Genomic DNA, 26,538 nt, shown 5'->3' with positions numbered 1-26,538 from the left:
GCTATAGGGGCACATTAACCCTATGGGTCCCTACATATACAACCAATGGGCATGTGTGGTGAATGATCAGATACTTTACCAGCAGCCATACACTAATGAATATTTGTTGATCTGCAGGCCAAGATTTGGCTGATCCACTGGCCTCTCCCCACTCCAATATCTGTGCTCAATGGCACAACATTGGCCTGGTTACACACACGCTGAGCTGATTCTGGCGCGGAACGCATAAGTATACATCTTCATGCCCGAATCCGCTTCATTCAGGCCAATGCAGTGTCAGCTGGTTCTTGTCCTGCATTTATACACAGCTTGAGAATCAGCCCCATGTACCTAATTCGAGCTATCATGGCTTATATGTTGTGTATTTGTCTGTGACTTTACCACTGGAGTAATATAGAGGGCGCTGTGCTGCACCTTCAGCAGTTTCTCTCCAGTGCCTGTTCTGCTATGTCTCTCTCTCTCTTTCGTACAGCAGTGTTGCACCCCTGATGTTTGGTGTGTTAAGTTCTATGTTCCTTACTGAAAAAACATGCGGAAAGTTGCTACTGATGTGCCTCCTGTTTCTGGGGCCTCAGTGTCACATAGGATTGCCACCTGGCTGGTGTTTTACTGGCCTGCCCGGTAAAAATAATGATTGATCCCAATGTTATTGATAGGGAAAAAAAGATCTATAGGAAGGCTGGTATTTGTTTCCAGAAAAGGTTCAACTCTAGTATCACCTGCAGAACACTGAAAGGCTACACAGTGAACACAACAATATAGACATGCCCAACCTGCTCATTGATGATGACACTGGAGCAACTACTGGGGGCCACCCCCAGGGACCCCATGCCCAAGCTGCAAAGCCCCCTCTGACTCTATTTCCCTGCGTGTCATTTCTGGTGGGGGGAGGCGAGTAAGGAGCGCCTTAGTGCAGGCTGTGGAGAGAGGGTCTGACCCAGTACTGAAGGGAACAGGATAGGTGTGAGTATGTTCCATACTATATGCTCCACTTCCGTGGGTTTCAGGTCAGCTGACACATTATTACCATGTGATCTGTCCATCTTTACATTCTGATAAAAAAAAGCCCAAATAACTAGAACAGCAGAAATGAAAGAGGAGCAGCCGCTGACATTGTCAGACAAAATCCTCAAACCTGCCTAATAAAGACAATGTGAAAAAGAAGAAAGAGGTGCCACAGATAAATAACTCCCCAAGTACAATCAGTGGTCCAGGTGCCCGAGACCCTCCACTCAGGGAGTGCTGAACCGTTCACTATGCAAATAGACAGAAGCGAGCCCCCAGCTCTTTAGGAAATCCACAGGGCCACAGAAATGGCAGAAAAAGCAACCTTTATAGGGAAATATTAAAATATCAGAATCTCTATAGGCCCTACGTATCATGTTGTGATGTACTGGCCAACCCGATACCCATGGGTCCGGCGGGCTCGCGCCCACCTCGCATGCTTCTTCGCGGGTGGCACCGTCAAATGCCGACTTCCGGGTTCGTCTTTTATAGACGCTGCGCCTGCTCGCCCCACCCCTTTTGCGACGTCATTGGCAGGGCGGTGAGAGTCTATAAAAGCAACCCGGAAATACGGTGCGGGCGGTCGTGGGCCAAGGGAGGGCAGGTTAGGGTCAGGTGCAGGTCGGGGAAATCCCAACCTGAACATCACTAGTATCATGACTTAGTGCCTACTCAGCACAAAACGCGTAGCAGATCTTTGTTTTTTTCCAATAAAAGTTGATTTTACTTCCATATTTATGCCCCTGTGGATTTCTTAGTTATGAATGTCAACGGTATATAGATATCAGCTGGGACTGTCCTCCCAACATTCACATACTGAGAATCAAATCATGCAAAACTTAATTGTGTATGATTTTTGGCTGTGTGTATGGCCAATTTTAATATTCATTAGCAATTGGAGGGGAGCTGGTTACCCACAGATGTTAAGGTTTCCGTGCCTGTTTATCTGCGGAATGCAGCAGCGAGGCCACCCAAGGCTCCGGGACTCCCTTCTCACCACACACAGCAGTTACCACTCTCACTGGGAAGCACAGCTTGAACTGCGTGCGAAATGCGAGGGGCTGTGGCTAAAGGTTATACCCAAAGAATCCGGCTCAGTTTAAATGCTGAGCAGCTGGTTAATCAAACCTGCTCTACTTTTGGATCCTTAGTCAAACACAGTTTTTAAACATCAGAAATATGAGATGTCTGGTGCCAAGCTCAGAGTAACTCTGCTTCGTCTACAAATAATATTGCGGTTAAATTTAGCTGCACTTTGGGAGATGGCGATGGGGAATTAAATTAAAAAAAAAAAAAAGTTTTATTAAAGAGGAGGTTTCAGTAACCACAAATGCAGGTGCAGCTCAGCTACAAATAGCCCCTCTTATTAGTCCTGAGCAAGAATATTGGGCAGATAGATCCGAGAAGGCTGCTCAGCCTCCCAATCAGGGCTGGTAAAAGCTGTAGGTGGGGGTTCAAGATCAGATGATCACAGGTTATTGACAGATTTTGGGCACCCCCTGGCTAGGATAAGCACCTAGACATGGAGCAAATTGTATTCTGACATCATAAATATAGATATATATAGATATATAATTTAAATGTGAGTGTCACAGTGGGGCTCATTTATCAACACCAGGCAAATTTGCTCAAGGGCAGTTACCTATTAGCTTTTTAAAGCCAGCTGCAAGTAGAACAATGAATGCAGCAATTTGATCGGTTGTCATGGGTTACTACCCTTGGGCTAATTTGCCCAGTGTTGATAAATGACCCTCATATTTTTAGTGGGCAACACAGAGGTGCACTGGGAAGAATTGCTGCTTTTCAGTGGATGGGTCCGGGATTCAAACCTGTTCTCCCAGTGTTCTCATTCTCATGGGTCTCTTCCTGGTGTCCTGGTTTCCCCCACACTCCAAATAGATAGAGGCAGGTTAATTGGCTCCTGATAAAGCTGACCCTGGTGTACGTGAATGGGATAGCGACCTTAGATTGTAAGCTCCGCTGTGGCAGGGATATTTCTAAAGTGCCCTCTATTTTGTCTGATTGGTTTAAAGGGGTAAAAAATTTACTTTTAGTATGTTTTCATACCTCCCAACTGTCCCATTTGAACGGGACAGTCCCACTTTTAAAAGCTCAACCCACTGTCACGGATTTTTACTAATAAGTCCCGTGTTTCTCTTTGAACTGCTGCACTGAACAGCCAGAAACAGATACAAAGTATCTAACTTTGTGTCTTGGCAGACAGCCCAGAGTAGATACTTAACATTCATATGTAACAGCCTGATAAGATAAGAAGTTAGACACAGTTTAAAGGGCAATTCACCTTCATTTGGAAAAATATAATAACATATAAAAACCACAGAAATGTGTTCAAACTTTCATAACCTGCCAAATTATGTACAATGAACATGGTAATTAGGGGGTGTAGCTAAAATGTCAGCACACTGCACGCGCCAAATCTTTTCCTAAATGTTGGGAGGTATGTGTTCTAGAATGGCCAACTTTACAATTGGTCTTCATTATTTATTTTTTTTATAGTTTTTTTAATTATTTGCCTTTTTTTTCTGATCCTTTCCAGCTTTCAAATGAGGGTCACTGACCCCATATAAAAACAAATGCTCTGTAAGGCTACAAATGTATTTTTATTGCTACTTTTTATTCTCTTTCTATTCCATCCTCTCCTATTCATATTCTACTCTTATTCAAATCAGTGCATGGTTGCTAGGGGAATTTGGACCCAATTGCTGAAATTGCAAACTGGAGAGCTACTGAATAAAAAGTTAGATAACTAAAGGTTACCTCCACAAGGTAGGGAGTTCAACTACTGAGGGAGGCACTTTGTGTATGTGGATCCATTACAAGCCTCCTCTCTCCAACTATTTGAGTAGCCAAGAAGTACCCCAGCCTACTTAGTTTTCAAGAAAACAGCAACTCTTTCATACATTTGTGCTAATGCTCCAGTTCCAACCATAAACTGTTGTTGTGTGTTTTCTAAGATGTTGATTTAATGCAGTTCTTCTATTTCTCCAGCAGCTGAATCGGTCAGAACAGCACACAAGGAGCAGGTGTTGGAAGATCAGCCGGACCCTGAGCCTCCCTTAGTCGTAGATCACAAGAGACTTAAGGTACAGCTCCGGCCAATCGGTCATATTCTAAGATCACAGGCAATGCTTGTCATTTATTGTGAAAATGATTTGCAGTTATTCTTCCACTTTTATAAGCCGAGGCATTTCAGTCTCTGAGAAAACCTTGGGAAATTCACCCATGGCTGATTTTTCTCATCGAATGTCTATCTGTCTATTGGGATTTCTTGAGACTGGTCTAAGTATGGGACCTAAGTATGGGACCTAAGTATGGAACCTAAGTATGGGACCTAAGTATGGGACCTAAGTATGGGACCTAAGTATGGGACCTAAGTATGGGACCTAAGTATGGGACCTAAGTATGGGACCTAAGTATGGGACCTAAGTATGGGACCTAAGTATGGGACCTAAGTATGGGACCTAAGTATGGGACCTAAGTATGGGACCTAAGTATGGGACCTAAGTATGGGACCTAAGTATGGGACCTAAGTATGGGACCTAAGTATGGGACCTAAGTATGGGACCTAAGTATGGGACCTAAGTATGGGACCTAAGTATGGGACCTGTTATCCAGAATGCTCGGGATCTGGGGTTTTCCAGATAAGGGATCTTTCTGTAATTTGGATCTTCATACTTCTAGTCTACTAAAAAATAATGTAAACCCAATAGATCTCCATAACTTAAGTCTACTAGAAAATCATTAAAACATTTGATAAACCCAAAAGGATCGTTTTGCTTCCAATAAGGATTAATTATATCTTAGTTGGCATCAAGTACAAGGTACTGTTGTATTATTACAGAGAAAAAGGAAATCATTTTTAAAAATGTGGATTATTTGATTAAAATAGTCTATGGGAGATTGGGATGCACTGAATCCACAATTTTAGGACTTGGTCGAACCCTGAATCCTTTGTGAAAGTTTCGGCTGAATCCCGGACCAAATCCGAACTTTAATTTGCACATTTAAATTATGGGGATAAGGTTGAAAGCGCACATGGTTAAGACATTTTTGAATTCCATGTTTGGTTCGGCCAGACACTTGGATTCAGCCGATTTTTGGCCAAATTCTGTTTTTCACTTTTATGGCATTGACTGCCACAAAACTCCAAAAAACCGTCATAATTACCAATAAAGCTGATCTTTGCATCTCAACATTTGGTACATTATGATGTGTTCTCTTAGCCTTAAATTTATATCCTTGTTCAGCCAAGTGACTTCTAGTGACGGAACCCCAAGCACTTCTGTTAAAAGCGACGTCACAATGCAGTTGTGGTACCAAGGAAGTTACTTTAGGCTGAAGGGACACAGAACTAAATCATTAACTTCATTTAAATAGAAAAGAGGCAACAAAAACAAAAAAGTAGTGAAAGGAGTTGTTGTTTGTTCCCACTAGTGGACTTTAATACTGTGTTCCCTCATTAGAAACTTCTCGATGTATTGGTGAAAAAAAGCCACAATTCAACGGTTGACCAGCTTGAACGGTGGTATTCGCTTCTCAGCCAGTGTATCTACCTGCACAGGAAGGAGTACGACAAAACTAAGCTAGTCGAGGTGAGTGTCTCCTTTGTTGTCTTGTTTCTTTCTGCTCTTTAATGACAACCAATGCAACATTTTTGGCACATGCAGTTCCGTTGTGTTACTCCGACATGGGCAGATCTAGCATGAAGTAAAGCGAGCAGGTTTGAGTTTGTACTACAGCTGAAGATCAGGGAAGAATTATTCTCTATTGCCATGGACAGAACTGGATCCCATCTTCACAAAGCCATCAGGACAGTCTGTAGAACAGGAAACGGCGAGATACTGAATAGAGAGGAGAGTAAGAGGTTTTTGATGTCTCTGCCATGTCAGATAAAGATTAAAATAGGAGTATCCTCTAGATGGGATGTTTTTTTTCCATGGCCAATGGCATTCTAATGTCTACAGCAGGGGTCCCCAACCTTTTTTATCAGTGAGCCACAATCAACTATAAAAATAACTGGGCAGCAACGCAAGCATGAAAAAAGTTCGTGGAGGTGCTCAAAAGGGCTGAGATTGGCTATTTGGTAGCCCCTGTGTTGACAGCCTACAATAGGCTTTAATTGACAGTACAACAGTTTTTTTATGCGACCAAAACTTGCCTTCAAGCCAAGAATTCAAAAATAAGCACCTGCTTTGAGGTCACTGAGAGCAAGGGGTCAGTGAGCAACATGTTACTCACAAGCCACTGGTTGGGCATCGCTGGTCTAGAAAGTCAGAAGTCTAGTGAGCTACAGTAGGAACAGCAGCTATATGTGTCCCAGATCCTCGTAAAGAAGTTAGTCCCACAACTTGAATGTCTCTCTCTTTCTTTGCAGGACTTGGAGCGAACAGTTCACATGTTTGAAACATTCCTGTGAAAGTTGCCCAAGCAGCTGGGTTCATCTTCTAACTGCTCGATGGAGAGCAAGCCCTCTGAGCTATCAGATATTTATTTTCAGTGGCACCAAGCTGGCCTCTGAGCCTCGTTCTCCATCGTTTTGACCTCTCCCCACCCCAACTGTTTAAAAAAAATAAAAAGATTGGTGCTATTGTCTCAGGTACCTGATGCCAACCAGCCTACTAGAACCAAACAGAACTCCATTCTCCTCAAGGACAAAAAAAAACAAAAAAACCCTTTATCCCACATCTTGAAGATTAGTGGTGCTAATGTGGGGTAGACCAGAAAACCCCATCCGCTCTTGTTTCTCCACTTCTCCTGTGGCACCACCTAAACCTTCAGAAAAAGGCTCACTTATTTGAGGAGAGACAGAGCTAACCCGGATCACAGATAAAAGAAGTAACCGGACGCTTGTATTCATGTTTTTTTCTGACTACACCTACATCCATTCCCGTTCATCCTCCCTTTCAGGCATGTGCTGTGCGGCAAACAGAATGGGACACAGTGCGGGGCTGTGGTTGAATATGAAACACTCTCTTTCCATGGCTGCCCCTTTTGTGCCTTTTTTACTTTTTTAATGCTAACCTAGTATATTGGATGGTTTGTATTGTTTAAGGGTAGCCTGGGAGGGGTGTCTTGTTGCCACTAAAGCTCTCTGCCTAGTGAAACAATCTGACTTGGGGTATGGAACGGGAAGATCGTTTTTGGCATTAATGGAGATGTCTGCTGCTTGATTTGGTTTCAGGGCATTGCGTGTTCTGAAGGGTGAAGAGGGTCCCATATGTCCCTCTCCTACACTAGGGTGTCCATATTTTAGCTGAATAGCAAGATCAATAACTTGTCTTCTGTTTCAGCTGGATAATATCACAAATATCTTTTGTTTCATCTGATCCAAACGGGCTCACCCATTAGAGCCGAGAAGGTCCAGGCCTCTGTACTAAGGAGCCTGGGAGCTGTTTGTCTTTCATGGAACATCATTTTCCCACTTTTGTGTTTATCCACTGTGGTTTTAATTCGATTAATCGAGGACTTACTAGGAGATGCTATTGCTTCTCTTAGGACGCAGATAAAGCTTGCGTGTGCCTCTTTGTACCGACTTGGTTTATTTGGTTGCTGGAATTCTATAAAGGTACAGTTGGTTTTCTTCTATTTGGTGAATATTAATTCATAGTGACAAGGCCAGCTACACTGTGTGGGTTCTCCTAGTGTTTTATAGTGATATTGGCACATCTAAACTAATTTCAGCTCGGGATTCTTGATTTATAATGGTCAGTACGTTGCGGAATCAGGTTTAGTCAACAAGCCGTGTGTGTGTTGGTAAATAGATTGAAGCATCCATAGCTGTCCATGCAGTTTGTGCTTTCTGCTTTGTAGCGTACCTGGTTTGCAGAGACTTTTTTTTTTGTCTCATACACTTGTGAGTCTTGCTGATAAAGGGAGTGCACCTGCCAGGGAACGGATCACTGCCTCTGCCACAATCTTAGTCGTGGCCCTTGACAAACTACAGAACAGAAAGCACACACTGCAGGGAGAAGTGTCGGAGTTTAAAAAGACTTAACGTAGGAGCATTTCTATATCGGGGATTGAACGCTGCGATTAGGCAAGAAGTGTCTGTAAACCTTTAAGTGTATTACATTTGAAACCAAACTCACACATCGATCTCTGTATGCAGCAGCTGTCAGGGGTGCATGGAATTCATTTCATCCATGGCACAACTTTAACAGGTTTCCACCCACAGCACAATGGTTGTTTTTTTTGTTTTCGAGGCATCGTCGGTGTGAAGTGTCTCCTGTACCCTTCCCAATATACTGACCAGTATTCCCAAAGCAAGAATAAGTTACAAAACTCCCTTCCCTTTCAGTATAACTGTTACGGTGTGTGTTTATACCCCCTTTCCTTGCCCATGGGGCTGAGCACACTCCATGGAAAATGATGTGGCATCGGCACATACGTTGCTTGTAATCACGGGCAGAATTCCTCCCAAAGCCAAAGTTGGTGCAGGGATGTGTAGAACTGTATTTTGTTTGTATATTTTTTAATTGCTCAGTGTTTGCAACGGCCTCTGACCCTAGCAACCAGGCATACATTTGAATTTTATACCCCAATGGTTGTGTAGCCCTGCTTGAAAGCCAATGGCTGTAGCAGCCTGGGCAACAAACTGGACACCCTGAACGTTCATTCACCTTCCATGTTTACTCCTGTGTGTGTGTGCAGCCAAACCAATGTGGCCTATAGAAGCAGCTGCATTACATGTGTACATTGTGTGAACTAGGCCTGGGAAGCCTCTACTCCCCGTACATTAATTGTAGTTGACTGATAAAACTAGTTTCCCAATGAGATTCTCGGCTGGTTGACTAAATAACCTCGTCTTGACCACTTTCTTTTGTACTTGGAGAAAAAAAAATGTATTCAATTTTTTTCTGAATGAAAAAAAACAAACAAAAAAAAAACAAAACCTAGATTATATTTTGAGGGAATTTCCTGGCATGATGGGTTCTTTTGGAGACCTCAGGTTTTTTGCTGCATTTTTAAAAAAAACAAAAACTATTTATTCCCGTTTCATGTGTTTAAGGCTAGTTTAGTTGCGCTCGCGTCTTGGGATACAAACTTTTTTGTACGGTCACAGACTTTGTAAGGAGATTTTTTTTTTTTTAATTGTTGGTCGCTGGCCTTGAAACCCTGAAGAAGAGGCCAGTTTTGTTAATAAAGGTTAAAAAATAAAAAGAGAGAAAAAGTGTCTTTTTAATAGTTGTGAGGGAGTGAGCTGCTGTTTTTACTGGTCTGTTTCTGAAAATAAACCCATGTAAGTGTCAATTGTGAGCACAATGGATACGGAGCGGGCAGGGTGGGGACCTATAGAAATGTTTTTTTTGTTCCTGTATATACATATAGATTTCACTTGTTTCTTTTGCTCGTTTTTCTGACGTTGTTGTCTTTCTGATTCATCCCGTATAATGTTTTTATTTAGAGCCGGGATGTTGAACCAGGTCGGTCTATAGCTGTGACTCCCAGAATCCCCCGCACCAATGGAGGATGCTGGTGGTAGTCGCAACGGCTCATTGCGGTTGGCGTCCATTTTTTTTTTTTTTTTTTTTTTTACAGTCAAGCTGCTTGTAAAACCTCAGCCCCTTCCTCATGAGTGCTAATAATGAAAAGTTTTGTTACCTCTTCCCTAATGAAATGTTCTTCTAGAAATATTCTGCTTCAGCGAACATCATATATATATATTGTACAGATATTTCCGTATGAATAGCCGGCCGTGTAATGGGTTCCTACTGTGCCAATATACATCCAAAATCCCCCCACTTTTTTCCATTTCACGAGTCTGATGTCCTAAAGAGAAATGAAAACATTGCGCGGTCCTTTCTCACAGCGGAACGGCTCAGCCGACCGTAACATTTCCACGAAACCGAAAATCCATAAAGATTAGTTATTGTACAAGAGCCTTCTGTCACCCCCCGCTGCTGTGAGAGCCCCCGGCGTGCTGTACTGCAGGATAACATCCACAACTGGACTTTCACTCTCTCTCTCTAAGCACATTCGGATTGTTTTCAAAATGGCAGCACAGATTGCGGACAACTTAATTCCCAGAGAGCCGAAGCTGCCATTTTGGTTGTTCCTGGAAATGTTATTGTATTCGTATTGTTAAATGTTTTCTCTTTGTACCAGGCTCGGTACCCAGTTGTGTGGTGTCTATTTGATTTGATCTGGGGCTGTACACACAGGAGCAGAGGACATTGCTTCTGCTTTAGTTGATCCAGTCCTGTGACTGCCCCCCATAGACTTGATTTGAACTTGCTTTTGAGTCTTAGCCAATTGTACGGAGCTCTTTCAAAGAAACCTTAGACAAGCCGATCCAATAGCTTCCAGGCGATTTCAGTAAAAGTCAGCTGGGAGGGCAGTTTTAGGTGTGGCCATAGATGTTACAATTACGATCTTTCCTGGAAAAGATCTTCCCAAGAAAGACTTGTAGCACTGAATCATCTGATATACAGGTAGAAACAATAGACTTTTACCTGTATCTGACGATTCAGCACTATCAATGGCCAATGTTCAAGTGCCTTCAAAGGCGACCAATCAAAATTTTACAGCCAGCCCGATCCATGAGCCAATCAATATCAAAGTCTTCAGCCATTATCAGTCGGCTTGTCTCCCACAATTCACACACCGAATATCGTGCGGACATTTGTTTCGTATGATATCTGTTTGTCTGTGGCCAACTTTACCCTTTGAAAACACAAAAATACAGGTCATACACTACCAGGCATTTATGGGAAACTTACATTAGGCCACTTTAATAGTTGGGTCCTGCCCTCTTGTTGCCTAACAATCAGTTGGTGCATTTTGCTCTAAATCTCTTGCGTCTTCATGTGACTTCATGGCTACTTGGGAAGGTCACCTTCTGGCATGGCACAAGTATTGGCCTGGATCACTTTGTCTTGGTTTAGGAAATGGAATGCGGGGAACCTGTGACTCTATCACTTTAGAAAACCATTCCACAGTGTCTCAGCAGGCCACGTCTTTGGGGTATCCCTGTTGGTGTGAAAGTGGATCAGTATAATTTAGCACAGGTGTTTTTTGTGTCGGGGGTCGGTCCCTCAGCACCTCAGGCTGGGATCCCTCACCCTGCCCTCTGGGTGTTTGGTGGGTCAAGGACAGGTTTTAAAATTCTTTTAAATGTTGAAATAAGTTTGCTGAAGTTATTAAATGTGTTTTTTTCCTCTCTGTCTCTCTATTAACAGCAGAGATTAGGTGTTCCGCCAGTTGGGGATCTAAACTTCCCAGCATGCCCCAGCCAGCAGAGCTGATTTGGAACTTTGCTGCGTTCATCGTTACGTAAAAGTAATTGCGATGGATATAAAGCGCCGGTGTTACTTTAATGTCTGAATGCCACCCCCAACTTTCCTTTGTATCGTTACTTGGTTTTCTCACGCGCCAATGTGTTTTTTAGATAAGTGTATGTCTCTTATTTATGTGTCTGTCTTTTCCTCTCCCCATTTGCTATGGCTGTTCTCTTGGCATCTTGGAAGCTTGGCGCAGGAGCTTACCATCCTTCTGTTGTGATCACAATAAGCTTGAATTTGTTTGGGATTATTCCTTAATCTTTTGTACTTTTTTTTTTATTTTGAGATTTAAATTTTTTTTTGTTAAGCTCGTGTACATCTATGGACTCTCCAAGGCATCCGGTATATTCATTCAGTAGTGTTTGGGTTTCACCATCCGTCGCTAGTATTCCCATGGGTTTTTTTTTGTTTTTTCTCGTTACCCCTCTCCCTTTATATTGCTTTTGCAACTTTATTCATTACACTTAAAGTAAGTTATTTAAGAATTTTTGACATTGAATTTTTTGGAAAAATTACTGTAATTTGTAATATAACTGCTGTGACATACTTGAATAAAGATAAGATGGGAAAATACGTGTGAATGGATTCATCTTGTAGGCTTATGTGTTGGAGGCATGGGTTTGGGCTTGATTAAACTTGTACAAAGTACGTGGGGGTCTAGTCAACCTGCTACTGATCAGCAGCGAAGGGTTGGAATTCGGCAGTCGGGAACCAAGGGGTGAGATACAGCTCTAATCTGTATGTTCTGCACTCTGCCAAATGGGCCATAATTGGAGCCTATATAAACCTGTCAGAGCCCCATCAATGAATTAATATAGTTGTACCCACAAGCATTTTCTTCTCTGCTTGATTGATATCTGGCCAGTCCTCACCGGGAAGGAAGGATGTCAGGAAGGTCCTCCAGGCCAGTAATTTACCAACCCAGTCTGGACTGACCGAGTTGGCAGTTAATATTGGCCCAGCTATCCTTTGGGTTCTACCGTCTGTAATGACTTCTATGGAGTTCATAAAGTGCAACTGGTACCCCAATATCAGGGCCAAACTGGCTGGGTGCCCTAGGTAACCCGGCTGGCCACCTCACCCCCCCCACCTGCACTTGTGCATGAGACCACGGCGTGACCTGGGCTACTACATGAAGAGGCGGCAGTGAGAGGACATGGGTCAGGACTAGGGGTAAGTGATGGAAGAAGTTACAGTGCTACATGTTAATAAAAAAAGTGTGTGTCTGGTAGTGATGTGCGGGCTGGCCTGATACCCACCTGTGGGGCGGTCGGGTTTGGGCCGACCTTGCACTCCTCTCTGCGGGTGGCGGCTCTTCTCCTGCTCTTTCCCCGCCCTCCACTGTCAAATGCCAGCTTCCGACTTCTTGGTTCTTCTTTTATAGACGCTGTGCCTGCTTAACCCGCCCCTTTTGTGAGATCATCGGTGGGGCAGGTCAGCACAGGTCTATAAAAGGAAGTCGGGCTCAGGCAGGTGGTGGTAGGTCTAGTGGCGGCATGTGCAGGTTGGGGAAATCCCGACCCGCACATCACTAGTGACTGGCGCCCCCCACCGCTGTGCCTTAGGCACGTGCCTCTTCTGCCTACCCTTAGTTCTGGTCCTGCCTAATCTGTGCACAAGTGTTAAACCCAACGTGAAGTGTCCAAGGAGGTTAAAATGGAGGGTACTTTATGTAAGAAGTAGAACAAGATGATAGTAAAGTGTCATTGATTTCCCAGTTTGAGGAACCACCGTAGTCCTGCCCAGACCTTTATGCCTATGGGGCCTTCCTCCGGGGCTACAGACTCCCTATAATTTATAATTGGATCATTGCACACAAGAAGGGGCAGATTTATCAAAAGAGTTTAGAGCTTCATAAATAAAAATACACGTTCTATTCTTTCTATGGGATTTTTAGAACTGCATTCAGCTTTAACTTTCACCCATTATTTATGAAGCTTTAAACTCACATTTTGATAAATCTGCTCCAAAAAGTACACGAGTACAGCCAATGCTTTGTATCCCTCTCCCCACAAGGGAACAGGTATAGGGTCCGTTATCTAGAAACCCATTATCCAGAAAGCTCTGAATTACGGAAAGGCCGTCTCCCATAGACTGCATTTTATTCAAATAATCCAATTTTTAAAAAAAAAAACGATTTCCTTTTTCTCTAATAAAACAGCAGCTTGTACTTGATCCCAACTAAGATATAATTAATCCTTATTGAAAGCAAAAGCAGCCTATTGGGTTTACATTATTTTTTAGTAGACTAGAAGTATGGGGATCCAAATTACAGAAAGATCCCTTATCTGGAAAACCCCAGGTCCCGAGCATTCTGGATAACAGGTCCCATACCTGCATTTTGCTCTGAGCTCCACACTGCCATCTTCACTGATTTCCCAGGGATCCATTGCAGGACTGTTTACATGTGTTTTATAGTAACATTTTTATTTTATTTTGACTCCCCCCTGCAGCTTGTGACAGCAGGGGGGCACGTAGCCTGATTCAGCCTGACACTGGGCTGAGAATTTGAACAGAAAAAAAAGTGAGAACTTCATTCCTGCAAAGTATTTCTTTAGTTCAGCATTCAAACCAGTCTCATCTCATTATTCTATTCAAATGTCAAGTATGTGGCTGATTTAAAGGAGTTCATCAAATATGCGCTGAGTGGAACAATGGCTGGCACGGGTCTCCCAGGCTCTCGATAGCCGCGACGGAGCGGCATAGTTACACTGTGATGTCGTCTGGAAAATAGACATTCGTTCATCTTGAGACAAATCTCATGGGGGGGGGATGAAAAGCAACTTTATTTCTACTTATAATGTGTAATAAAGGGGACACCTCCCTGTAACAATAGACTGGATTAGAATGATCATTTGAACCATTAAATAATACTATTTACTCAAATACTACCCAAGACTTTATGAAGGTCTAACACAACCTCATCTTGCAGAGGATTCAATAAGGGAATAAGAACATGAAGCCCTGAGAGAGCAACCGATATAGTGTCAATGCCACCCAATATGCACCAGGGCCCCTCTGGGCAATACTCTTACCCTGCCCACTGCTCTAATTGAAGGCAAGAGGGACCTGAGCCAGTGATTGCCATTGGGCCTCCCAGAATCTTGCTCAATCGCATAAATATGCTTCTAGTATTTATACTATAGACTCCCAAACATATCTATGGGGCTGCATGTTGCACCCTTAGACACAACTGATTGTGCTCCTAGAATAGAAGTCAATAAATGCTACTTTGATCAGTTCCTCAGTCCATAACCAGAGACCTAGAGGAGGAATTCTCCTGAAGATGGGCTGGATGTGGCTCTAAGCAGTGATGTTTTATGGTTGCCAAGTGGTCTTGATATATCTTCCCCAGTCATTCTTTGATCTTTATTTGGGTAATTCACTATGTCATGACATTACTACAGTCTACAGGAGTGCCCATATGGCATTATCATTGATCCATGGTTTCAATGATTAGATGAGCCCTAATTAGCCCACCACTCCAATGTCTCAAGCTTTAGCCTACAAACCCAAGATCCACTCCTTACTACCCAGATGATAATACGTAACACAGGATCATGTCAAGCTGTTAAATTAAATCTTGTATGGACTTGCCTTGAAGGTGAGGAAAAAACCTGCTATACTATCTGGTGTGCAGCGCCAACATTTTTATTTTGTAGTTAAGAAGTTAAGAACTATAGAAAAGTACTTTCTGATCTTCAGTGACATCAACTGTACCCAATAGTCTACAAGTGACTCTTGCACCAAGAGGATTAGCAACTGACCCAAACGTTAATGAGGCAACATCTCCTTGCAGCATCCTTTGCTAGGGTCCTGTGCGGAACCAATTTGTTAAACCTGACCCGCTACCCGACCCGCAAGTACCTTATCCGCAACCCGATCTGCAACCAGCTGACTGCATAGACAGGACTCAATGACATAGTATCTTTTACCATTACAAACATCGAAACATCCTTCAACAAAAGCTCAATGGACAGTGACCTTCCGAGAGCAACCACCCAAAAAGAACAAATGTGACATTTCATAGCACTGTCTCTGACCAACATTTATGAAAGATCCAAAAACACAGCTTCGAATGAATTTTTTGACCTTCAATGGGTGCTTGTATTTTCAACGGTTTCACATGGGGGCCGTTTAGGGGGGAAAAAATACACATAGTGGCCAGAACACTCCTGTGACTATTGTCATCGGTAAATGCACCTGTTCAATTAGGCAGGAGGGTTTGTGGAAAGTGATTGAACATTAACACCTATTAGTGAGTCACAATATCTAGGGGACTTTGAACTGCTTTCAACAGTGTTATAGATGTGCTGAAGTCTTAGAAGAACGTAAGCAATGGGACGAGTGATTCTAATACACCAGGGAACCCAATGCTGCGATTGTTCACTTAAAGTAATAGAAGGTCACAGCATGGTGTAATGAAGCTTTCAGGCACGGGCAGATCTCAGCGGAACAGGTGCCAGGGTACAAACAGCAGCCAGGCTGAAATGTTGCCCAATTAAGTCAAGGGGCCAATTACACAGAATACTTGGTGGGCTCTCCAAAGACATGCCAGGAGTCACAATGCAGCCCTCTAATAACATGACAAATCCATCACAATCCAGCCAGGCTAAAGGCTCTTTCACACTGATGTACGTTCCCTTATTAATTCTACTCACCTTTAGCTATTCGCTCTTGTTAGCTCCATCCTAATAGGTGCTTCTTATTTTGTTACACCGACTTTGCTGCTTCACCCAGAACGTTTCACTGCAACACATAATGGGTCTTATCCAGCGAAAAATGTGCAGATACCGTAATTATTTCTGCAAAATTATATCTTACCAGATATATGCATTAGAGATGCCTGTGATATCCAGGATTAATCTTGTTTTCTTTATGCTGAGTCTAAGGGGGTTATTTATTAAAGGTTGAGTTTTAGTGATGAACTCACAACTCGAAAGTTTTATGAATAAACTTGAATGTAAAAAAACTCAAATTAGTGAATTTGGGGTGAAAAACTCAAATTGATCGAATTTTCAGCGAAAAAAAAAATAGAATCACATGAATTTATCGAGTTTTCAAGCGAAACATACCAAAAAAAAAAAACCTGAACATCATGAAGGCTACAAACCTCTTCAAATGGTGCAGAAAGATCCTCTGCCGTTGAATTTTCTGATTTGAGCTATTTCCAGCTTCGGGGTATAATAAATCTTGAAAAATTCGAGTTTTGACTGAAAAATACCGCAGAGAACTCAAATTTTCCAGGTAAAAATTAACTCGACCTTTAATAAATAATTCTCTTAGTCTAGGAAACTTTAGCGTGAATTGATTTTTTAGGAGCTGATTTATCAACGTTTGAATTTGGGTTTTTCCTTAAACTCACAAAATCAAATTATACCTCTAAATGAAGCATTTATTAAGCTAAAAAAAAACCTTGAATGTAAAACTTCAGTATCTAAACTTATGCAAGGTCATGTAGAAGTCAATGGGAGCCATCCTAGGCAAAATGTAAGTTTTTTTTTTTTTAAAGTTTAGTTTGAACTTGTAAACCCACAAATTATTTGAGACTGGCCACAAGTTTATTTTATGTTAAGATGTTTTAATAAAACATACATTCACGTTTTTTGGGTTTTTTTCAGAAGTAGAAAAAAACCTTTGATGTTTTAATAAAACATACATTCAAGTTTTTTTTTTTTTTTCAGAAGTAGAAAAAAACCCATTGAAATTACACAAATTAGAATTTTGATAGATGCCTCTTACTCTTTGCCTGACCAAAATAAAGAAGTAGATTTATATACAGTGGATACAGTGAATTCTTACATCAAATATTTACCCCCAAATCAACTCATCTGATGAATTTTTAACCTTATAAAAATCTTTATAACTCTGTATAATTCATATCCCATCAGAATACCAGTTAGGGACAGAAAAAGGCCACTGTGTCCTCAATTTTGTATTCGACGTGCACTGAATTCATAAATTTAAGATTTGACCAAAAGCTGAATCCTCCACAAAATATTTAGGGGAATAGAGAATCCCAACCCTAATTTACATATTTTAATTTCAGCCAAATTTAAAAAAGCGGATTTGACTTTGAACAAAAACTTGTTCACTAATCACGTACTTTGGGTTTGTTACAGTTATAATCTCTCCTTTAGTCGTTCATCTAGCATGCCAACATATTTCAGTTTTTATTTGTTTTGTTTTTTTTGTTTAATTCAAATTAAATAAAAGACTTGTTCACTCGGACAATTTAAAGATTCACATTTGATTCAGCTGGATTTGGCCAAATACGATACCTTCAAAAAGTCGTGGGATTTGGCTGAATCCTGAGCCAATTTCTGGATTCAGTTCTCCCCTAATTTCAGTTCTCCCCTTTGTATTTGCTTAATGGAAACATTAGGCGGGTATATAATTTAAGGGTATAGTTACCATTTAAACCAACATCATTTTGGTTGAAAAAAACGAGTCATCAGCCTAGGTCTATAAATATATTTATTGTAATATAACAAGATCTTAACCATTAACATAAACTATGTACAGTACCATTACAGATAACCCTGTATTTCTATTATTCACAGAAAATTGTTGAAGTTGTTTCAGTGTGAGGCGATGTGTGACCTTAAAGTGGAGTTGTGTGTATGGAGTCTCTTCCTTGTATTCTAGGACCTCCCTTGGAGGTAAAAGACCCGGAGACACCATCTTGAAAAATCGCCTGCTTCAGGCAGATTATAGTTTGTGCTCCTATAGCTGAAGGTTCACCCTTTGAAGGACCTAGAAGGTACTTGATACACTTGTGCTTTTTTATTTTACATTTAAATCAAAGAATGCTTATAATAAGAACAAAAATGTATACAAAAGATTTACATTCCCACACATCCTTTCCATAATGGAGACCTCTCCCAACCAACCAAGAGCCGCGCTCCTGATCTGCATGAACTTTTACAGGAAGGTCACTGGAAGTGCGCGTTTCCATGAATTCAATGTTTGGGGCCATTACCTGCTTTGTGTTCATATTAAATTGTCTTCTGCTGAAGAACCAGCCTTTCATAGCGTTCACCAGTGACTAGACAGACTGAGGACAATGGGAGTATGATGGTGACTGGAATTCTGGCACTTTGACCCAAGGTTTTGTACATCAGAAGCACAAAGATACATAATGTTTTGTTTTAGCCAAGTTTATATGGCCCTTTGGGTGGTGAGTCCTACCAGGTTGCACCACATGTAAGCTGTAAATAGCCAGTCCTGTGAATTATGGGAGGTTGAGTGGTGAACAGGCCAGATACATCATGGGCGTTTCTGGACACCACAATGTGATGTTGAAATCTTTTTGAATTACTGGCAGAAGACCAGACAGAAGAATCAATATGATGTAATGATGAAGCAGAAATGTTGGACCAATGTCCCTTCTACCTTTTAGCAACGTCCACATCAGTTTATAATCTTGACCTCGGTGCTGTTACTCAACAATAGGTAGAATAAATCGTAAGTTGGCTGCTGCCTCCCATAAAACCAATAGAATTTGCTAAATCTGCATCGGCGAGTGCCAGGATTCCTGATGTGACCTCATTTTTATGAAATGGGTGGAATCTGTCCCTGTGAAAATCCTGCCATTGTCCCTGAAGAGGGTAACATGAAGTTGATATAAGGGTTAGGTAATTGCTATATGAACCCTGTGGAAGAATAATGGACTTTTTGTAGACATTTTCTGGCTTTTAGTGACCATTTGTCTTTACAAAAAAAAAATGCTACATTTTCTTATATATAACAAATATATTAAGTAAGTACATTATACATATTTTGTCTCAGAGAATGGTAAAATTTACTCATCATGGGACAACATCATTTAGATCTCCTTTCTGGTTTTCTCATCTTGCCTCCGACAGGAGACCTTTCCTTTCTGGAAAGCTCTGAAAATGCCCTTCAGATTTCCCTGTTTCTCAGCTGCTGAAACAGTGCTAGGTAATGCTTTTAGCGGGGGTGTTCCAGGCAACATTTCACTGTTTTCTTGGAAAATCATGAAGTCCTGATGTCCAATGCTGAAAAATGCTACTCTGTTACCTTACCTCTTTATGGAAAGATAATTGTCTTCTCTTCTAATGCGCCTAGTGTCTTCTCTTCTAAGATGTATACACAACTCAAGGCTGTTTGGGTAAGGAATAACTTTCAACATTTAGAAGCAGGTTGGAATCAGTTCTGTAGGGTCTACATTTGGCCAAAACAGCCACTCAGGCAGTTTTATGGTAGGAGAGGGGCAAAATCTGCCAGCCATGTCCCATCTGAAGCTTTCTTTACTACAACTTCTAGGTTGTAGCATCCCAGGTTGACCATCAGTGAATAAGATTGACTTTTGTCCCCCATGTATAATGCCCCCCAAGATCGTTCATTCTGACCCTGCATTTGGCAAAGCCTTTCCAGCAACTAGAAATGTGATGGACGCAACACCTCAAGCTTTTGACCATCATGTGTATGGAACCCACTAACAATGCTGAAGATCACACCATAACAAAGTCCTTAGGGTTCTGCAAGGAGCTATTTGATACGAAACAACTTTTAGTTATAAATATAATATATATATATATATATATGTGTTGTCTTTCTCTTTGTGTTACATGTCATTGTACAGTAGCAGAACATTCAGATTTGTTAGGAAGACTAACAGTTTTCTATAAAGTTTGTGGTCTACAATTTGCTTTCCTTTAACATAATGCAGGAACATAAAAAGGCAATAAACAGTTTGTCAAAAAAAATAGCTTATAACAAGTGAAATATCTGAGAAGCTCAACAACCGAGGAAGATCCATCTCCAGGCTACGGGTAGAGTATACATTTTGTATTGATTAACTACAGATATGATGTTCTATTTCACCCCCTATTCAGGTTTATCCGTCCCTTTGAGTCCATTATGTGCCCCAACAGTGTCTGTTTCCCTACACCCACGTCCACTACTGGGCAAGAAGGGCATTCATCTACCGGATATTATACAGTGAAGGGGGTGAAGTTATAGGATATTATGCAGAGAAGGGGGTGAAGTTACAGGATATTATGCAGAGAAGGGGGTGAAGTTATAGGATATTATGCAGAGAAGGGGGTGAAGTTACAGGATATTATGCAGAGAAGGGGGTGAAGTTATAGGATATTATGCAGAAAAAGGAGGTACGTTACAGTATCTTTTGCAGAGCGGGGTGAAGTTACAGGATATTATGTAGTGAAGGGGGTTGAGTTTCAAGATATTGTGCACAAAAAGGAGGAAAGTTACAGTATCTTATACAGAGAGGGGGTTACAGGGCATTATGCAGAAAAGGGGTTTGAGTTACAGTATTTAAGGTTGGCTAATGTAATGTAAATTGATGTATTAAACAACACAAAGGAAATAGATTATTAGATTATTTCTTCTGGACAATAACTCAATACAGCAGATGGTAATAGTGACCTTTACGGTAGAATGAAAGGGCTGTATAACTGTACCAAAAATAGAATAATATGTTTCAATATGTTGTAGAGCCTTGGCAGCTGATGAAAATAAAGCCAGCGCTATTTTCATATTATGTTTTGAAAATAGCAAAGATATTGCCGTAAATATAAAAAAAAAACTGGTTGAAGAGTAGTTGCAGTACCACTAGTGACCAGGTGTAGCAACCAGCCAGATTTGCCATAGGGATGCAACGGAACAGCGCCAGGGGTGTAACTGCTGCAACAGATAAGGCATTGATGGCTGAAAAAGTCGTGAATTGTCCCAGAAATGGAGCTCATTGTTCTCTCCAAAAGAGTTCTACAGCATACATATATATATCATTTAGTCGTGGACAAGATAATAAACCCCGAGGAACGTAACCAATTCTCAGTCGCTCTGGCTTTATTTAGAATTCTCTATTTGCCGCCATTATTTCAACTTTTTTAAGCTGTAGGAGGTAGAAGTGGAATATTTGCCATTGGCCTTTTTTTTTTTTTTCAAAATCTTTCTAAAATCCCTCATTGTTGCTATGGTCAGTGGCCCCAGCAATTAGAAAGTAATGTATTGGTTGTGAGGCTAGATTTGTTTTAGTTTGTTCTGCCCAGATTACACCCTTATTTAGCTAGTGGGTCAGTGACCCTAGCAACAACATTTTTTTAACTTGGGATGACTTTTGCCACCAAACCCTTGACCAAAGAAACTTAAAGGAGCTTCCAGTGGCCAGACTATCCTAAATCCTTGTCAGAATGCTTTCTTGCCTCCCCCCCAAATAATAATGCTTGACTTATCCTCAGCAAAAAAAGGCACAGCTTTCTAATCTATAACCAGTCACTTTTATGTCCCTCTTCCCCATCTGTACTGAGCTAGTTTACAGGCAACACCTGATTGGAGAAATCCTTTATGCATGTGAAATTAAGTTGGCAGCACTGGAAGCAAGGCATAAGGGGCTGCTATAAATGAATATAAACAAACCATGTTTTATAAGAGAAATTCAAACAGAGACTTCTTAGAAGTGCTAAACCAGGATTGTATTGTCCCCCATTTATGTGATTACTAAAATTTGGGTACACCGAGTATTTACCCCTAAGCTATTTCTGCTTCTCAAGATCTGGTTAGTAGATACAGTAAATATATATATATGGGATCCATTATCAGGAAAGCTCCGAATTACGGAAAGGCCGCCTCCCATAGACTACATTTTATCCAAATAATCCCAAATTTTTGAAAATGATTTCCTTTTTCTCTGTAATAATAAAACAAGTAGCTTGTACTTGATCCCAACTAAGATATAATTAATCCTTATTGGAAGCAAAACCAGCCTATTGGGTTTATTTAATGTTTATATGATTTTCTAGTAGACTTAATTATGGAAAGATCCATTATCCGGAAGACCCCAGGTCCCGAGCATTCTGGATAACAGGTCCCATACCTGTACTGGGAGGTCTCCAGGCAGAATACAGAAGGGTACCAAGATGCCTACAGTAAATGTTCTCTGTTTTGGTGGTCAGCTAAATGCCCACCGGTGAGATTATGCAGCAACTAACTCAAAAAAACTCCCCAGTATTCTCACCAGGGAGTTGGTAGTAAGGATTATTTCGTACAATCAACCTGCAAAACAGAAGACCCTTTAAAATCCTTACGTTTCTATGTAAAAATCAGATCTTGAACCCACTCCATTATATGTAACCCCAGTAAAAAATATGGGAATCTATTGCACCGACGGTAACAGCCAGTGCCACGATGGTACCAAGCGAGACACATGTGCCCCGTCAGCTGACAGTTTTGTACATAGCTTGGAGGCCAAAGCTCCGGCGTCACCCAAAGGTGAGGATGATCTTCTACATTCAATGTAGACTTTATTCAGTACCTGCAGAGGAAAACAAAGTGTCCATTGTCCGTTTTTTTTTTCTGCTCTTTGAAAAATAAAAAAAGAATAAAATGCTGATAAAGGGAAAAAAATATGGTTAACCTCTTCAGTTCTGGCAGGGTTGCCATTGAAAAGGTTTAACAAAAAAACTCAGCGTATGGACGGAATTTCTCGTCACCCACTCTGGATGTATTTCTTTATGACTACACATCCGTGGCGGAAAAGAGGGCAAGGCATGTTGGGCAATAGAGTCCATGTATTCGACTTTGGATCATAGAATTCCATGTTTCCCAACGCCGGCCCCTCGCTGCTGACGATTCCCCCGGTGGCGTAGATTTTACCATCCAGGACCACAGCGCTACACAGAGAAGAGAGAAAAACAACATATGAAAAGGTTCATAGACAGAGCATCCTCCAAACAGTTCATAAATTACTTTTTATGTAGCTGGTTTGCCCAACTGGCTAGGGGTCCTGCACTTTACAGTACAACTCGACCCATACCCAACTCTAACCTGATCCTTGCCCGCATTCCTTTTATAAGCCGGCCCTGCTTATGATGTCACATAAGGGGCAGGGCAGACAGGCGTGCACCTATAAATCCGGAAGCCAGCAGTGTAAGGTCGCGGGTGGGGAGAGCAGGCAGAATAGCGCAACCCGAACCCGTCCACGACCCGCAAATGGGGAAGCGAGGTCGGCCCGAACCCGTGGGTGCACATCACTACTGCACAGCTCCAGCTGGGCAGACCCATGCCAAACCCAGACCCGCTGGCCAGCTGTCGAGCACCCTGACCTTACTGCTGGAACCTACCAGCACTGCCTGAAACTTTAGCCTGACCTGGCACCCAAGCAAACCGGAAGTGATGTCTCTCCAGAGGCGGTTCAACACGGGAAAAAGTTGTAACTTTACGAGGTGGGGTGAATCTGATCCTGAAATTGTCCCGGGTACCCAGGCAGCGAATCCGTGGACTGCCGCATGGTCATGGGGCTTTCTGCCCAAAACCCAACCACTTTGCTGGTGCTCCCCTCCCTGACGCAGGACTGTAGTCCACTGTAGATGAAGTAGCTCCTATGACTGCTGGAAAGTGTTGAGCCCAGTGGAACACTAAGGGGGTTATTTAAGTCCGAATTTATCTCAATATTTTCTGCTACAAACTCCGATCAAATCCACTCGGGGTTTTTACGCTTATTTATTATTACATTTTCCTGAAAATTTGCTTTGTGGGGAAAAAAATCTGATTTTCACAAATTTTATATACTATTTTTCCATAATTTTGACACGAAAACTTCGGGGCATTGCCTGAAACCCAGCGCACATCAAAAAATCATTGGGACTTCTCCCATTGACTTATATGCAACCTCGACAGGTCTGAGATGCCGGATTTTCAGATTTGGACTTTTCCATCCTCGGGGTTTACTAAATTCCGAAAAATGTGATTTTTTTAAAAGTCTGATTTTAGATAAAAAAAAAATCAAGAATTTTTCGGTTCGGCGGACCGTTCGACGGTTGAGGTAAACTGTTCTAAATTGATACATTTAGTTGATACATTTCTTATCTTTGTCCCTGCTGAGCAGAATCTCTGGGTTTCATTACAGGCAGCTGTTAGAATTGATACAATAGTTGCTGATACTCCAAAGATGCTGCTGAGAAATGGATCAACTAAATGTTGCAAAATTGTACCAGTTTAGAATCTGCACCTGAATTACTGAGCTGCCAGACTCGAACACCAGAGACACAGACATTCTACTTTAAACTTAGATTTTGGAAAAACAGTAAAAAATAAATAATTGAAAAATGTCTTTATTTTTGGGGAATAATCGGAAAACAACTGAACTGAAAAAAGTGTTTGGAAGGTGAACAACCTCTTTAATGGGGCATCTACAACTCCATCTGTCTGTGTCACAAGCAGCATAAAATGACACTGAAAAATGTAGCTGCAGCTCCATCTGCCCTGGCCACAATACTATATACAATGACAATACGATGGCTGCAGCTCCATCTGCCCTGGCTGAAGTGCCATACAACGGCATTGAAAGGGGATTGGGAGGAAAAGGTAATAAAAATCGATATAAATATAAATAATGAAATGGAATGAATTAAATACAGACCCTATGACCTGTTTCTTGATCTGCCAATGCACACGTGACTGTATCTACCTCTAGTACTGGAATATGAATGATACATGAGGTTCTGCTGTTCCCATAGTTAGGCAATGCATGCAGCGCGGGGCTTCTGGGACTCCCAGACATGCTAACGAGCTGTACTCATTTATTATGAGGAAGGTCTGTCTGCCAATCAGCATGTGTGACGGGTGCACAGTGGGGGGACCAAGAATATCAGCTGCCTTTGTGCACAATACCCCACTGCCATAAATAAATGCGCTCTCCCTACACACGGACCCTACCAATTCAACTGTAACAGCACCCAAACATATATATATGAATTAAATACACTTATACTCTTGAAATAAAGTTTCTGCTCCATTTTTTCCCCATCAAGCTTAAAATTTAGTAGAAAAAAAGAATGATAAATATTTAGAGAAAACACTGTCTAGTAAATTATCATGGTACCAGCTGTGAATTTCCATCCAGCTGGCTCTGTGGAATATTGCACCAGATGGAGGCTGCCAGTCAGTCAGACTGATAGATCTCGGCGAGTTATACGAGCAGGTACAGTTACCCTTTAAGGCTGAGACAATGGAAAACGCATGTTATTTGCTCGGGGAAGTTATCGGTTCTGTCTGTCAGACACAGGCTGGGAGCGGAGGTTGCATTTCACTCAGGGACAGAAAGACCTTTATAAAATATTGATGCTGTGAGTCTGGAGTGGGTTAAAGCAGTGAGCTCATGACCCTGCAGCTGCTGTGAAAGGGAAACTTCAGCCCTAAACCCCCTATATAGAATTGTTTCATGTAAACTATCCCATGTCATGAAAAAAAAAAAATATATATATATATATATATTTTTTTTTTTTTTTTGTAACATGGACCAGTTTCAAGAGGAGGATGTAGATGAATGGGCACATTTCAGGCTTACCAAAAAAACTCTCCAAACAGTATTTTGGTCCTTATTGCGATCAGTTGAAAGTTTCCTGGGCTTTGCACAGTTGTTGTCATGGCAATGGCGCGACGGGGAGCTGGGATTGCAGGTAATTAGGGCCCTTTTCGTTGTTTTTGCAGCTATTATAGACTGCAGCTGAGACCAGAGGCGGCCCAGTTCACGCCCCAGAGGTTGGGGACCCCTGCTGTAAATGATATCCTTATATATGTTTAGTGATGTCATTTCTGTCACATGTTTCACTGAAACTTGTGTATTATAATAAATTAAGTACCCCCTGTTGTAAAATATGAGGATATTAGAAGTTACCTTCCATGACTTCGGCCTCGTGCTTTTATTTGGTCATGGAACTGCTCGGTAGCTTATAATATCCTTATACTGTATTTTACAACAGGGGGTACTTCATTCACTATAGAGTAGGGATGCAACAAATCCAGGATTCAGCTTTTTTCAACAGGATTTGGCCGTATCCTTCTGCCCGGCCGAACTGAATCGGAATTTGCTAGGGATGCACCGAGTCCAATATTTTGGATTCGGCCAAACCCCCGAATCCTTCACGAAAAATATGGCCGTATACTGAACTGAATCTGATTCCTAATTTGCACATGCAAATTAGGGGTGGAAAGGGGAAAACATTTTTTACTTCCTTGTTTTGTGACAAAAAGGCACACAATTTCCCTCCCAGTCCCTAATTTACATATGCAAATTAGGATTTGGTTCGGCCGGGCAGAAGGATTCAACCGAATCCTGCTGAAAAAGGCAGAATTCTGGCCAAATCCTGGATTCGGCACATCCCTAGAATTTGCATATGTAAATTAGGAGAGGGAAATCGCGTGACTTTTTGTCACAGAGCAAGGAATTAAAAAAATGTTTTCC

At 41.6% G+C, this 26,538-nt stretch overlaps 2 protein-coding genes across 6 annotated transcripts in view; one reads left to right on the top strand and one right to left on the bottom strand.

The window, feature by feature from the left end:
• atad2b.L (ATPase family, AAA domain containing 2B L homeolog) overlaps positions 1-11,877 on the top strand; it is a 120,030-nt gene extending 108,153 nt beyond the window's left edge. For 2 of the 3 annotated variants that reach the window (XM_018261584.2, XM_018261582.2), the window contains exons 26-28: positions 4,015-4,109; positions 5,490-5,618; positions 6,401-11,877. In XM_018261584.2, coding sequence (XP_018117073.1) covers positions 4,015-4,109; positions 5,490-5,618; positions 6,401-6,442 — 266 coding nt within the window. In that variant the 3' untranslated portion in view covers positions 6,443-11,877. The remainder of the gene's footprint in view (positions 1-4,014; positions 4,110-5,489; positions 5,619-6,400) is intronic. The other variant, XM_018261583.2, reaches the window with a different exon arrangement.
• A 10,368-nt stretch (positions 11,878-22,245) lies between these two features.
• LOC108717206 (kelch-like protein 29) overlaps positions 22,246-26,538 on the bottom strand; it is a 653,541-nt gene continuing 649,248 nt past the window's right edge. For all 3 annotated transcript variants that reach the window (XM_018264051.2, XM_041563572.1, XM_041563573.1), the window contains one exon: positions 22,246-22,966. In XM_018264051.2, the coding sequence (XP_018119540.1) occupies positions 22,783-22,966 (184 nt within the window). In that variant the 3' untranslated portion in view covers positions 22,246-22,782. The remainder of the gene's footprint in view (positions 22,967-26,538) is intronic.

This window comes from Xenopus laevis, chromosome 5L, assembly GCF_017654675.1.
Source record: "Xenopus laevis strain J_2021 chromosome 5L, Xenopus_laevis_v10.1, whole genome shotgun sequence".
In the NCBI taxonomy this organism is placed as follows: Eukaryota; Metazoa; Chordata; class Amphibia; order Anura; family Pipidae; genus Xenopus; species Xenopus laevis.
Note: the sequence above shows the minus strand (reverse complement) of the source record. Positions and strands in the feature narration are given on the sequence as shown.